This window comes from Sus scrofa, chromosome 1 (assembly GCF_000003025.6).
Source record: "Sus scrofa isolate TJ Tabasco breed Duroc chromosome 1, Sscrofa11.1, whole genome shotgun sequence".
NCBI lineage: Eukaryota > Metazoa > Chordata > Mammalia > Artiodactyla > Suidae > Sus > Sus scrofa.
Genome location: NC_010443.5, coordinates 14810386 through 14823940, shown reverse-complemented (window position 1 = coordinate 14823940; position 13555 = coordinate 14810386). Strand labels below are relative to the sequence as shown.

The 13555-nt window shown below is 42.9% G+C and overlaps 1 protein-coding gene across 4 annotated transcripts in view; it reads right to left on the bottom strand.

Annotated features, from left to right (window-relative positions):
- The window catches only part of RMND1 (required for meiotic nuclear division 1 homolog), a 56395-nt gene that overhangs the window by 28086 nt on the left and 14754 nt on the right, over nucleotides 1-13555 (bottom strand). For all 4 annotated transcript variants that reach the window (XM_005659141.3, XM_001929215.4, XM_005659140.3 and 1 more), the window contains 6 exons: nucleotides 10486-10561; nucleotides 8120-8159; nucleotides 6293-6393; nucleotides 3632-3738; nucleotides 2176-2240; nucleotides 1339-1415 (listed from right to left, as the gene is read on the bottom strand). In XM_005659141.3, the coding sequence (XP_005659198.1) occupies nucleotides 1339-1415; nucleotides 2176-2240; nucleotides 3632-3738; nucleotides 6293-6393; nucleotides 8120-8159; nucleotides 10486-10561 (466 nt within the window). The remainder of the gene's footprint in view (nucleotides 1-1338; nucleotides 1416-2175; nucleotides 2241-3631; nucleotides 3739-6292; nucleotides 6394-8119; nucleotides 8160-10485; nucleotides 10562-13555) is intronic.

Genomic DNA, 13555 nt, shown 5'->3' with positions numbered 1-13555 from the left:
TTAAGGATAAGAACGGTAAGCCTCTATAGAAACTATTTACAAACCTACGTATATCTAGTCCTAACTTCTGAGTTGTGACACCTGAATTTTCTGTATCAAATTCTGCTTGCATTACCAAGAGGAGGAGAGAAGAGGCTCTCTACCCTGCTTCTTACAGAGCTCAAAGGTCTATGTGCTGCAGGATGCGCCTCACCCAGGGTTTTTTTGTTTCTTTTTAAAAATTTTTTTGGCTGCACTAGTGGCACGTGGAAGTTCCTGGGTCAGGGACTGAACCTGCATCGTAGCAGTGACAATGACAGATCCTTAACCTGCTAGGCCACCAGGGAGCTCCATTTTCTGTTGGTGCCCTGAGTAAGTTATGGTTTCTGAGCTATAAGAAAGGCACGGGGGATGAAACCCTGGACCGCTTCTCCCCTCCAGGCCAAGTATCTCAGGAGAATGTGGAAAAACAACTCCTCAGTCAACTACTGATAACCAACTCCAGGAACTCGGCCCACACAACACAAGGCTGAAACGCTGATGACGCTGGCTAGTGAGAAAAACACCAAGATTCAGGATGTTTCACTCCATAAACCCTGGGAAAATTACAATCACCTAAACTGAAATTCTTTCAGTTTAACTTAATTTTAAATGACGCACTATTGCATTTCGTCATTTTTAAGACGCCGTTCTTTCCATTTTAACATCTCTGAAAATGAGAGGCCTCCTTTAAACTGATGATGTCTAGAGGGGGCAGGTGGGACTTGGCTGTCATTGCCTTAGACAACTTTTGTCCTTGACGCTTTCCTTTTTACGAATGCCCAAGAGGGAATGCAATAAAATCCGTATCCAGAAAAGACGGAGAGAGCTACCGCACTAAGTGCAAAACTAAAGTTCTGTGGTAAAAAAGCATTGTCTTATACATTAGCTGCCAGCATTTTTATTTTCCTGTGGCTTTTATGGTGTCTCAGAACCAATGAAATATGGTATGTAATTTTTCTAGAGCACTTAGGTCTACTCAGCATTATGATACAGTTTATAGTGATGACTAAGTATTGCCTGTTGTTCAAATTTTAGCATATATATCTTTTCACCTTCAAAGAACATCTGCCATGATGCAGGTTTAATGCAGATTAGTTATAGCCTTTTTTGCACATGCAGAATTTCTTCCAGTATAGTCTGAATATAACCCAACTGTTTCTAAGGGGTAAGAGTTCTCCGTGCTCATAATGAATGAAACAAAAAAAAGCTGCAATGCCCATAAAAATACAAATGTTTGATCTTCACTATACAGCTACAGGGACATTTTCTGGAGACTGTCAAAGAGATGAGATATTTTATTTACAGAGAAAATTTTACCTTAGGGCAAAGAGTTCACCCATTTTCTGCATAACTTCTTCATGAGATAGTTTCACTTTCTTCCCAGCTTTTAAAGCCTATTTGGGAGGGGGAAAAATAGAGACATACATACACACATTTCCCTTCTCACTAGCATTTTCTGTGAGATACACTCCTAATCTCTCAGGGAAAAACCAGGGCCTCCATTCCTGAGTGGAATTATCCTTCCACAGTAAAAACAGAGTTAATTACAGTAAGTATGATTTTAACGTACTTAAAAATTTTGATATAAATTTTATTTTTTATTTTTTAGCCACCCCACAGCATGTGGAGTTCCCTGGCCAGGCGTCAAATCCGAGCCTCGGTCACGATCTAAGCCATAGCTGCGGCAATGCTGGATGCCTAACCCACTGTGCCGGGCATCGAACCTGAGTCCCAGCGCTCGAAAGACACCGCTGATCCCATTGTGCCACAGCAGAAACTCCTGATATCACTCTAGATGCGTTTTTCCTGCAACTATTTTCCTTATAATTTGTCAAAACACTTTTTAATTGAGAAAAGTGGTCATAATTTCCTTCCTTAGAGAGGAAACATTTCATCTTTTTTTTCCTTCAATTTTGTTACATTAAAAATAATTATACCGTTAGAAGAAAATAATTTCAATTTTAAGTGTTAAAAGGTTTATTTCATCATTTTATATGTAACTGGTGGTCCTTTTTCTGCTTAAATTCAATGTAGCTTTCTCAATGTTTACTGTTACTTTATTGTATCCCCGAGTTCATTGTTATAGTGGGAAATTTCTATTTTTCCGCAATAGAACTCAATCCTTGAAGACAAGCATAAAATTGGTGTAATTACCTCTGGAATCGACTGAATAGATTCAATAAATTTATCCAGCGATGCCTCCCAGATAGCCAGTTTCACTGGGGAAAAAAATTAACACAGGATATTTCTTTATCATGATGTTCATGTGTCTACAAAGTGCAAAGTGCACAGTGCTCCCTGACATTTCAACAATAGCTTAAGGAGACGTGCACAAAATTTGAAACTGCAACTTAAGAAGTTTTTTATTACTGTAAGAGATAGTGCTAAGGAGAAAGAGACAGTAGGAAGTCAATTTCCAAGCCCTGCTGGCAGACCAAAGTGGCACTGGGTAGAAGCCCTGATTTTATGATACTGCATCTCAGAAGCACAGAGGATAAGCTCCACTCTGGAACTGCAGGTGGCTCTGCAGGCGGGGCAGGAGTCAGACTTTCTGGGCCTTCCCTTACACTCCCAGGGCTGTGGGTGTAGCTCAGAGGTCCCCAAGCCTCCTGCATGGGGTGGCCAGGCCACGCAGCAGCAGCCTAGTGTAGACGGGTGGCAGAAACATTTCTTAGAGAACGTCTACAGTTTTACTCAGGTGCATGGATCTTTCTGAAAAAACTGGGAGCCACTGCGACTCTCTGTCCTACTCCTGTGAAAAGCCAGAGAGCATTTTTCTACACAGAGGTCTGTGCCCAGTCACACAGGGCTGGGCTTTCTCTGCTTGGATCAGAGACAACCTAAGACTAAGAGAGAAGGGGACAGGAAAACAAAGGAGGTGGTGGTAATAATAATAATATAATATATTTTTGCAGAGGTTAAGCTTTATTCGTACAATTAATACAGAATGAATAACTAGCACGGATACTATATTTTACACTCTATACTATACATATGCGTGTACGTATTTATTTTTTTAGGGCCACACCTGCAGCATATGGAAGTTCCCAGGCTAGGGGTCAAATTAGAGCTGCAGCGGCTGGCCTACCCAACAGCCGCAGCAACTCCTTGACCTACTGAGTGAGGCCAGGGATTCAACCTGCATCCTCACAGATACTAGTTGGGTTCATTTCTGCTGAGCCACAATGGGAATGCCTCTATTTCTTTTGGAAGGAAAAAAAGGGGAGTTCCCATTGTGGCGCAGCAGAAACGAATCCAACTAGAATCCATGAGGATGTGGGTTCGATCCCTGACCTCGCTCAGTGGATGAAGGATCTGGAGTTGCTGTGAGCTGTGGTATAGGTTGCAGACTCAGCTTGGATCCTGAATTGCTACGGTTGTGGCCAGAAGCTGCAGCTCCAATTTGATCCCTAGGCTGGGAACTTCCGTATGCCATGGGTGTGGCCCTAAAAAAGAAAAAAGAAAAAAAAAAAAAAAAAAGGAAAAAGAATTCTAAGGTTTTGCTAAGTAGTCTGTGAAGATTAGTGAGTATCTTTACTAAATGCTTTGACTTCCCTGGATGAAATGAAAACCGTGTGATAACTTTCTCTGAAAACTAATAGTAACTTACCTGAAAGGCAAAGAGCATTTGAGAAAGCAAATTTCTCTAGGATGGCGTCATCTATATCTAGCTCTGAATTTAACCTGATTTCCCCTCTGTGAAGTTTTGACTGTCCCCTGAAAAAGTAAAAAAAGGATTTTCTAAATCTTAAGAAGTAATTTTTTTTCTTTTGACAAAGTTACATTATATTCTTTCTAGAGGTCCTTTTGGCAATTTGTATCAAGAATCTTTTGATGTTCTCATACCACACCATCCAAGTAATGCCACTTCTAGGAATTGATCCTAAGGAAATAATCAAAGACGCAAAGAAAGGAGTTCCCGTTGTGGCTCAGTGGTTAATGAACCTGACTAGGAATAATGAGGTTTCGGGTTCGATCCCTGGCCTCGCTCAGTGGGTTAAGGATCTGGCATTGTGGTGAGCTGTGGTGTAGGTCGAAGACGCAGCTACATCTCTGATTAGACTCCTAGCCTAACCTCCATATGCCCCGCGTGCAGTCCTAAAAACAAACAAAAAAAAACTAAAAAAACCCCCAAAGATGCAAAGAAAGATTTGTGTACAAAAAAACTTCTTATGGTCAAACGTTTAATAGCAGGAAATTCAGAAAGGAGCTAAATGTTCAATAGGAAAACAATTCATTTAAAGGAATTCCAGGAATTCCCATCATGGCGAGGCAGAAATGAATCTGACTAGTATCCATGAGGATGCGGGTTTGATCCCTGGCCTTGCTCAGTGGGTCAGGGACCCGGTGTTGCCATGAGCTGCGGTGCAGGTTGCAGACGAGCTTCGGATCCCACATTTCTGTGGCTGTGGTGTGGGCTGGCGGCTGTAGCTCTGATTCAACCCCTAGCCTGGGAATCTCCATATGCGTAGGTGCGGCCCTAAAAAAGCAAAATAAATTAAATAAATAAAGAATTGCACACAACAAAAATGAACAAGCACTGTTTTTGTTTTTTGGCTGTTCAGCAGCATACATATGCTGGGCCAGGGATCAGATCTGAGCCACACTTGCAGCTGCAGCGACGTGGGTGGGGATGGAAATTGCGACCTGACACTGCAGAGATGATGCTGATCCCACTGCGCCACAGCGGGAACTCCAACAAGCAAGAGAAGACAGAGGGAGGTGCCGGAGAGGAGGCTTGGCGAGGCAGGATCTGCGCCGACAGCCTCAGTGGAGGGAAAAGAGAAGAGATGCTTTGGCAGGAGCTCAGCCCGTGCCCAGAACCAAGTGAGGCAGCAGACCCCTGGGGACACAGGAGGACCTGCACAACCACTGCAAGTTGGTGGCAGCGAGGTTGGTCTTTGTGATGAAACTAAATCTCTGACTCTGAGATCCGAGTCGAGACCCTAATCCTCTGCAGATGATTAGGTGGTGAGAGAGAGAGGGCGGGTGTGGGCATGTGTCTGTGCGTCTCTGGGGGTGGAGCGGGGCCAGACCTGGGGAGCCTTAGCTTGATGGGGAGGCAGCGCACAGGAGGGGAACTCATGGGAGTCACGAAGTCCAGGTCCAGGGCGTGATAATGAACCGAATGGATACAGTTCTACTGGCTCTTCACCTGCTGTGCCTCCAGCTCACAGCATCACTGCAGCCCCCCGGGGCCCAGGTCCTCACTCACGAGTCAGGTGCCTCACATCCCTGAACTGCATCTAAAGGCTCATTAGCTGCCACCCCAGGGTTTCTGTCAGGTGAAATCAGGCAGGAGAGCTCATCCCTGGCTATCTTCACTTAGCTCTTGGTCCTCCTACAGCGGGGGCCTCTTCCAAGTTTCCCTGAAGCTCTGCTGTCTTCCTTTCTTAACACAAGGATTTTTGTTTTGCCTCACATTCCGCCAGTCAGGTCACTTCATGAGGAAAAAGACCTTTCAATCCTGTTCACACTGGCTGCTCTCTCTGCCCTCCTCTTCTCCGCGACAGGAAAATCAGCCAGTATGGTGCCCGCCGACTCCTATATTTAACCTGAGGGTGCTGTGGAAGTCCCCCACTTCCTGCAGGCACCCCATTTGCACAAGTGGTTCTCTCAGATCATCCCTCATTATACTCTATACTTTTGATACTCAAAATCAGTGGGAAAAAGGCAGAAAGGATTTACTGAGAGAAAACATTAATAGAATAATGTGACAGGTTCACTCTGAGGAAGACACCGTTTTACTCATTTGGCTACTTAGGAAACTTACTATTTTGGGGTTACACTACTTGTTGTAATTTATGGGTGCCTTGATAAGTTAAAAGAAATAATCACTCCCCACCTAAATTTATTAATTGTTTGGGCTTTGTTTTTGCACCAATAACTTTTTCCTTAAAATTAGTATTCAAAGGCATAAACAATGTATCTCCTCTACTGCTCTACCTAGTTATTCTAAGAGCTTCTTTCAAAATTTGATTAAAAAGTTGCTTACTCTGGGAGTTCCCGCTGTGGCTCACCAGTTAATGAATCTGAGTAGCATCCATGAGGACGTAGGTTCGCTCCGGGGCCTTTCTCAGTGGGTTAAGGATCCGGGGTTGCAGTGAGCTGTGGTGTAGGTCGAAGACAGGCTTGGATCCCGAGTTGCTGTGGCTCTGGTGTAGGCCGGCAGCTACAGCTCTGATTCAACCCCTAGCCTGGGAACCTCCATGTGCAAAGGGTGTGACCCTAAAAAGACCAAAAAAAAAAAAAAAAAAAAAAAGTTGCTTACTCTGTTTTTATGTAGTTAAGCTCTTCATTCTCCCAGTGTACCAATGCCACTTCGTAGGGCTGAATTTCATGCTTTTCTAGAACTTGCATCACATGCTTCATCTAGAAGAAAAGGAAGATCAGCCTGAAATTATACCTGACTCCGGAGTAGATAAGAATGTTACAGAGTTAATGATTATGACATTTCTTTTTTTTTTGTCTTTTGTCTTTTTTTTTTGTCTTTTTGTTGTTGCTATTTCTTGGGCCGCTCCCGCGGCATATGGAGGTTCCCAGGCTAGGGGTTGAATCGGAGCTGTAGCCACCAGCCTACGCCAGAGCCACAGCAACGCAGGATCCGAGCCACATCTGCAACCTACACCACAGCTCATGGCAACGCCGGATGGTTAACCCACTGAGCAAGGGCAGGGACCGAACCCGAAACCTCATGGTTCCTAGTCGGATTCGTTAACCACTGCGCCACGATGGGAACTCCGATTATGACATTTCTTATGACATTTGATGACATTTCCTCTGGTCTTCAGGTTTTAGGGAAAATGCAAATTCATGCTGACATAAAACTAATTGGAATGATATATACATCTGCTTTTACATTTGAGCTTAAAGAGGCAAACGAAAAACTATTATTATTCCACAATCCGAAGAGAACCCCTACTGACATTATGGTTTGTATTCTTTAAATCTTCAGAAAAAAATGTGTAAGTGATACACTTGTAAAAATGTGAACAGCACGGAGGTGTACAAAGTGATAATCTCTCTCTGTTCTCCCAAATTCCTAATCCCCCAAGGTAATCATCACTATCCTTCCAGACTTTTCCCTGTGTGCATATGTATGTACATTTAGTTTTTATATAAACGGGATCATATTCTACACAGGAACATTTCCAGCGTTATTCTCCTTAACGGAGGAACAGCAATTAATTTAACTATCCTAGATGTCCACCTATGGGGGATTTTTTCCTACTCTCCACTATTACAATGTCTCAATACACCCGCCTTAGGTGTGTACCTTCAGGGCCTTGTGGAGATATTTCTTTAGGATTTGCTAGACCAAATGACATGCACACTTACAATTTTGATACATGTTGCTAAAACACTCTCCAGAACAGTTCTTCCAATTTTAGAATGCAAACATTTATGAGAGCATTCCTGAGAAACACTTGTCAGGCTTCTACATCTCTGCAACTCCAAAGAGCCAATTTGCATTACATTTTTCACTCATTTCTACTTCCTTTTCTCCAGGAACCCCCTCCCCAGTTTCCCTCTCCCCACCCCCATGTCTGTGTCTTCTATTTTTAGCAAAACTGGGGTTGTATGAGGCATGTTTTTTTAACCAGCTCTGGTAATTATATTGGCTGTATTTTGTAACCTGCTCTTTTAATTTAACTGTATCTTATACACAGGCAATACCCCAGGAATAGGTTTTTTTTCACATGATTTTTAAGAACCGCAGCATATTTATCCCATGATTTATTTAACAAACATCCTATTATTATATGTTTTGGTCACTTCTCACTGTTGCTACTGTAAATAATATATTGATGAACCTTTCTCTACATCATTTACCATGTATAACTGTGATTATTTCCTTTGGATAACTTTCTAGATATAAAACTGCTGAGTTAAATATAAAATTTTGATGTATTTTACTAATGGGCTCTGAAAAGTCTGTATTAAATAAATCCTGAAATGGGATACTGAAGAAATTATTTCCAGTGAGTAAACAAAAGTTCTAAAAAACTTGATTCCTAGCCTAAGAACTCTGGCCCTAAAAAGCAAAAAATACAGAAACAAAAATAATTTATTCGCAGAAAACTGAATTTCTACTTACAGTTTTGTCTTTCACATTCCAGAACACAGCAGCTCCTTCCCTGATTTCAAAGAATGAACTAAGTTAAAGGCAGAATACATTCTGTAGGACCATACGTAAAGCCAAGCTTAGGAAATTTCTAGAATGTCATTTTTAAAAATATGATTTACTACTGATTTGATATAATGGTCCCTAGATGGATATGATAAACAAAAGCTATTTTCTGAACTTCTGATTAAAAAAACCCAACCTCCCCCAAATTCACGGGTTTCTCACATGGTTTGCAGAATAGTAACTATTGTTGTGATACTATGTGGCTTCATGAATCCAGGCAATTTTTTTCTCCCGTCTTTTTAGCGGCAAATGGAGGCTCCCAGACCAGGGGTCGAATCAGAGCTGTAGCTGTTGGCCTATGGCACAGCACAGCCGCAGCCAACATGGGATGTGAGCTACATCTGCAACCTACACCACAGCTCACGGCAATGCCGGATCCTTAACCCACTGAGAGAGGCCAGGGATTGATCCCACATCCTCCTGGATACTAGTCAGGTTTGTTACTGCTGAGCCACGATGGGACCTCCTTTAATAACTTTCTAACAGAATAAAGAGACAGAAATAAATTGAGGCCTCAGATAGCTCAGGCAGCTATGCAATAATACCCCTCACCCTTCCAGGGCTCAGGGCAGACTGGCCATGAAGCCACAGGAGGCCCTTTTGATCTAAGTCTGACTTTGACAGAATTTAAAGTCTAAAGACTACAAGTGAACTTGCTTTCATCTCTGAAATTTGACATGTTGAGCTGTTCTAGGTAGTAAATTTAAAAATTAAAAAAAAAAAAAAAAAAAAAGAGTTAACTATCGGCTCTGGGTTATTGCACCAGACGAAGGAAGGGTGGAAATGAAAGAAAGAAAAATATGATTTCCACGTCTGGCTTCAAACCTTCTCAAGTAACGTGCTTAGTGTGTGTGGGTCTGTGCTGAGCATCTGGGATGCGAAGATGAGCAGTGTCTAGATCCTTTGCTCAAGGAGCTCCCAACCCAGAGCAGACTGCACTGGGCACCAACAGCGCCGCCCTCGTCCTCACGACACAGATGCACGTGGAGGGACACAGCTCCTAATGGATGAGCAGAGCCAAATGAGAAAACAAAGAGCAAAACGGCAGAGGAAACACGCCGGGCTCTGGGAGAAGGTGTGAGGGAGCAGGTGATGTCTCAGGCTAAAGAGCCAGTAGTTTGAACAGCTGTGGATCGGGGCAAGCAGAGGGTGACCAGGTCAGAGGCAGGGAGGAGCCGACCTCTGGAGGAACTGTGCTGTGCTAAGTAAGGAGTGGGGTCAAGGTTCACAGAGTTTTAAGCAGGAGAGTGAGCGATCAGAACTACCTACTGTAACATTATGCTGCGTACAATAAACTGGTGGTGGGGTGAGAGGACAGGGAGGGAGCCCAAGCAGTGAGCTGCTGCAGAGGGCCAGGGTGGGGTCTCAGGATATGGACTTGAGAGGTATTTAAGGCCACTGCCAGAGCATTATTAGTTCAGAGAAGCACTTCCAGGTGACAAGAGGTCCCAGGAAATGTCTGATGGGGCGCTAAAGCCATGTGTGGTTACGGAGCACCTGAAACAGGCCTGTTCCAAAGAAAGAGGTACTCTTAAGTGTAAAACACACACGCTAGGAGAATGTAAACCACACTAGCTGTTGACTGATTATATGCTGAAATGATAGCACTTTAGATGTGTTGGGTTAAATAAGGTACATTAGGTGATATCTGATATTATTAGTAGTGTTGTTCAAAATTGAATTCATTTTTTTTTAACATTAAAAATGTGCCATTAGAGGAGTTCCTATTGTGGCTCAGTGGGTAAAGAACCTGACTAGTACCCATGAGGATGCGAGTATGATCTCTGGCCTCACTCACTGCGTTAAGGATCCGGCGTTGCAGTGAGCTGTGGTGTAGGTCGCAGATATGGCTTGGATTCTGTGTTGCTGTGGCTGTGGTGTAGGCCGGCGGCTACAGCTCCGATTGGACCCCTAGCCTGGGAACCTCCATATGCCATGGGTGCAGGCCTAAAAAGACGAAAATAAATAAATAAATGAATAAATAAATAAATGAATGAATGAATGAAAAATAAAAGAGAAAAAAAAACAACAAAATGAATGAAAAACCCCTGATCTTATCCCTAGGGAGAAATATTCTTTATTTTATGAGGATTTACCAGAAGATGCCTATAACTGACAAACTCTCCTATTCAAGTAAGAAGTAAAGGAAAACTTCAAATCACAAGTAAATTCTGAACATATTCATTGCTAAGAGAGGAGGTACACCTGTACCTTTAAGAACCACATCACCTGACCACGGCCCGTCTCCCAGTGGGGTTGTTTTCTTGTATTACCTGAAGAAGAATATTGTTCCGGGATCACCTTCTTTTGCAGAATTTTCCACACCCATCACCAAGATATTGGCTGCATCTGCGATAAATTAGCAAAAGGCCATGTCACAAGATGACACAAGATTTAAGAGTCACCTCTCAACTTTTTTTTTTTTTTTTTTTTTTTGTCTTTTCTAGGGCCCTTCCTGCGGCATATGGAGGTTCCCAGGCTAGGGGTCGAATCAGAGCTACAGCTGCCAGCCCACACCACAGCCACAACAACGCAGGATCCGAGCCGCGTCTGCAACCCACACCACAGCTCGTGGCAATGCCAGATCCTTAACCCACAGAGCGAGGCCAGGGATCGAACCCGCAACTTCATGGTTCCTAGTTGGATTCGTTAACCCCTGAGCCACGATGGGAGCTCCAGGATTTAAGTCACCTCTCAACTTTTAACAAAGTATTTCTGACCGTTTCTTCACAGTAACAATGAGGTGCTCTATAACTCGGGATCTGAGCAGTGTCTACGACTCACACTACAGCTCATGGTAACACCAGATCCCCGATCACTGAGTGAGGCCAGGGATCAAACCTGCTTTCTCATGGATACTAGTCGTATTCATTTCCACTGCACCAGGAACTCCGACAACTGTTAAAGTCTTAGTTTTAATACAAATGAAGTTCAAGAATTAAACGTCTTTCTATAAAATTGACTTAAAATTTAAAATTTAAAGAGCCATTAATATATTCTCTTCCTTTACATACCATTTTATTAATAATACAATTTTAATATTCTCAACTACTCATTTCACTGAATTTTAAATTGTATTGCATAAAGTGTGGAAAATAGAAAACATACAGAAACAAAGATACCAACAATTTCAAAACATCTGACTTCAAAGTTAATTGAGAAACTACCATGGGAGTCACCTGTAAGTATTAAAATGTTTTTATATTGTACATATTAAATATACACACACACAAATATTCACCAGTAAGTAGTTATTTATACATTAGTTTAGTAATATTTTATTAGTACATATTCTATAATGTAAATTATAAATAACATGTTAATATATTAATATGCTGCTATTAATGTGTAAAAAGTCATATAATTTCTTAACCTAAAATGAGGATCCTCAAAGCTGCAGAGTTCCTGGTAGAGGATGAGGAATAGGAGATTCAGGGAGAGAGAAAATCCTATCTCGTTGAACTCACACTTCCCTCATGTGACATCCTGTGGAGGCGGTCACCCATACAGCTGAGAGCACCGCAAGCCGGGGGAAGCTGCAGGGCAGCGAGAATGGTACAAAGAGCCCCCGAGGGTGAAATGGACAGGGCCGCCCAGACCGCCTCTGGCATCAGCCAAGAATACCCCAGGGCAAGTTTTCATCTCAGGGGCCCTGGACACAGCTGTTTTCCTGAGTCAGTTATGTCTTTGCCACCAAATAGTACAAATAATCTGTTTGGATGATCAAGGCTGAAAAAGCACTCCATTTTGACTATTTCTTATGGGTTCAGTGACTCTTTGAGGAATTTTCTTGGAGTTCCCCCTGTGGTGCAATGGAATGAGCAGCACCTTGGGAGTTCTTGGGTTTGATTTCTGGCTCGGCACAGCAGGTTAAGGATCAAGGGTTGCTGCAGCTGCAGCTTAGGTTGAGACTGCAGCTTGGATCTGATCCCAAGAACAGATCGAGAACCCTATGGCCCAGGAACTCCATGTGCCACGGGACGGCCAAAAATGAAAAAAAAAATTTTTTTTTTCTCTGTAGTAAAGTTTTCAATCTGTTTTTGCCACTCTGAGATAAATTCATGAATTTTCCATCAAAGTGTTCCAAGTTAATTTTTTCTGGGGGTGGACACTTCATGGAAGTTCTTGGGCCAGGGACTGAATTTGAGATCCAAGTTGCACCTGTGACCCCTGCCACAGCTGCAGCAATGCTGGATCCTCAACCTACAACACTGGGCCAGGGATCGAACTGTTGCCCCTGAAGCAGCCCAAGCCACTGCAGAGACAATGCTAACCCTGTTGCACCACAGTGGGAATTCAAGTTAATTTTCCCTTCCTCACACTGTCCTAAAATCCTAAGTTTATTTCATTTCATTTTATTTTTTTGGCTGTGCCCGTGGCATGTAGAAGCTCCCAGGCCAGGGACTGAACCTGTGCCACAGCAGCAACCTGAGCCACAACTTTGGATCCTTAACCCACTAGGTCACCAGGGAACTCCCAGTTAAGTTTACTTTAATTCTCTAAGTATTCATTGTGTTTATCTCTTAATTGATTTTGTTAGCTATAAAGCGTTTGGCTGTACTGGCAAATTTTTCCTTAAGGGCTTTCCCCAACATTTCTATCAATTTTAAGGTTCTTTTGTAATACTAAAGTAACTTTTTCTTTTTTTTCTCTTTGTTTTTCTAGAGCCACACCTGCGGTATATGAAGTTCACGAGCTAGGGGTTGAATCAGAGCTACAGCTGCTGGCCTACACCACAGCCACAGCAACACAGTATCTGAGCCGCATCTGTGACCTACATCACAACTCACGGCAACACCAGATCCCCAATCCACTGAGTGAGGCCAGGGATGGAACCCACATTCTCGTGGATACTAGTCGGGTTTGTTACAGCCGAGCCACAATGGGAACTCCTACTAAAATAACTTTTTTTTTTTTGCCTTTTCTAGGGCCGCTCCCTCGGCATATGGAGGTTCCCAGGCTAGGGGTTGAATCGGAGCTGTAGCCACCGGCCTACGCCAGAGCCACAGCAAAGCGGGTTCCAAGCCGCGTCTGCGACCTACACCACAGCTGACGGCAACACAGATCCTTAACCCACTGAGCAAGCCAGGGATGGAACCCGCAACCTCATCGTTCCTAGTCGGATTCGTCAACCACTGAGCCACGACGGGAACTCCTAAAATAACTTTTTAATGTAAGAGAAATGGAGTGTCATGGTCTTTGATCATGCCAAGTAAGAATGGTCCTATAAATAATGCTAAGTCATATTGATTTTAATCTGCAAACCAAGTTCTCTGTAAATATATTTTAATTTCCCATCTTCGTAAGTCATTTTATAAAGAGATCTGACACCACTTTTACGAT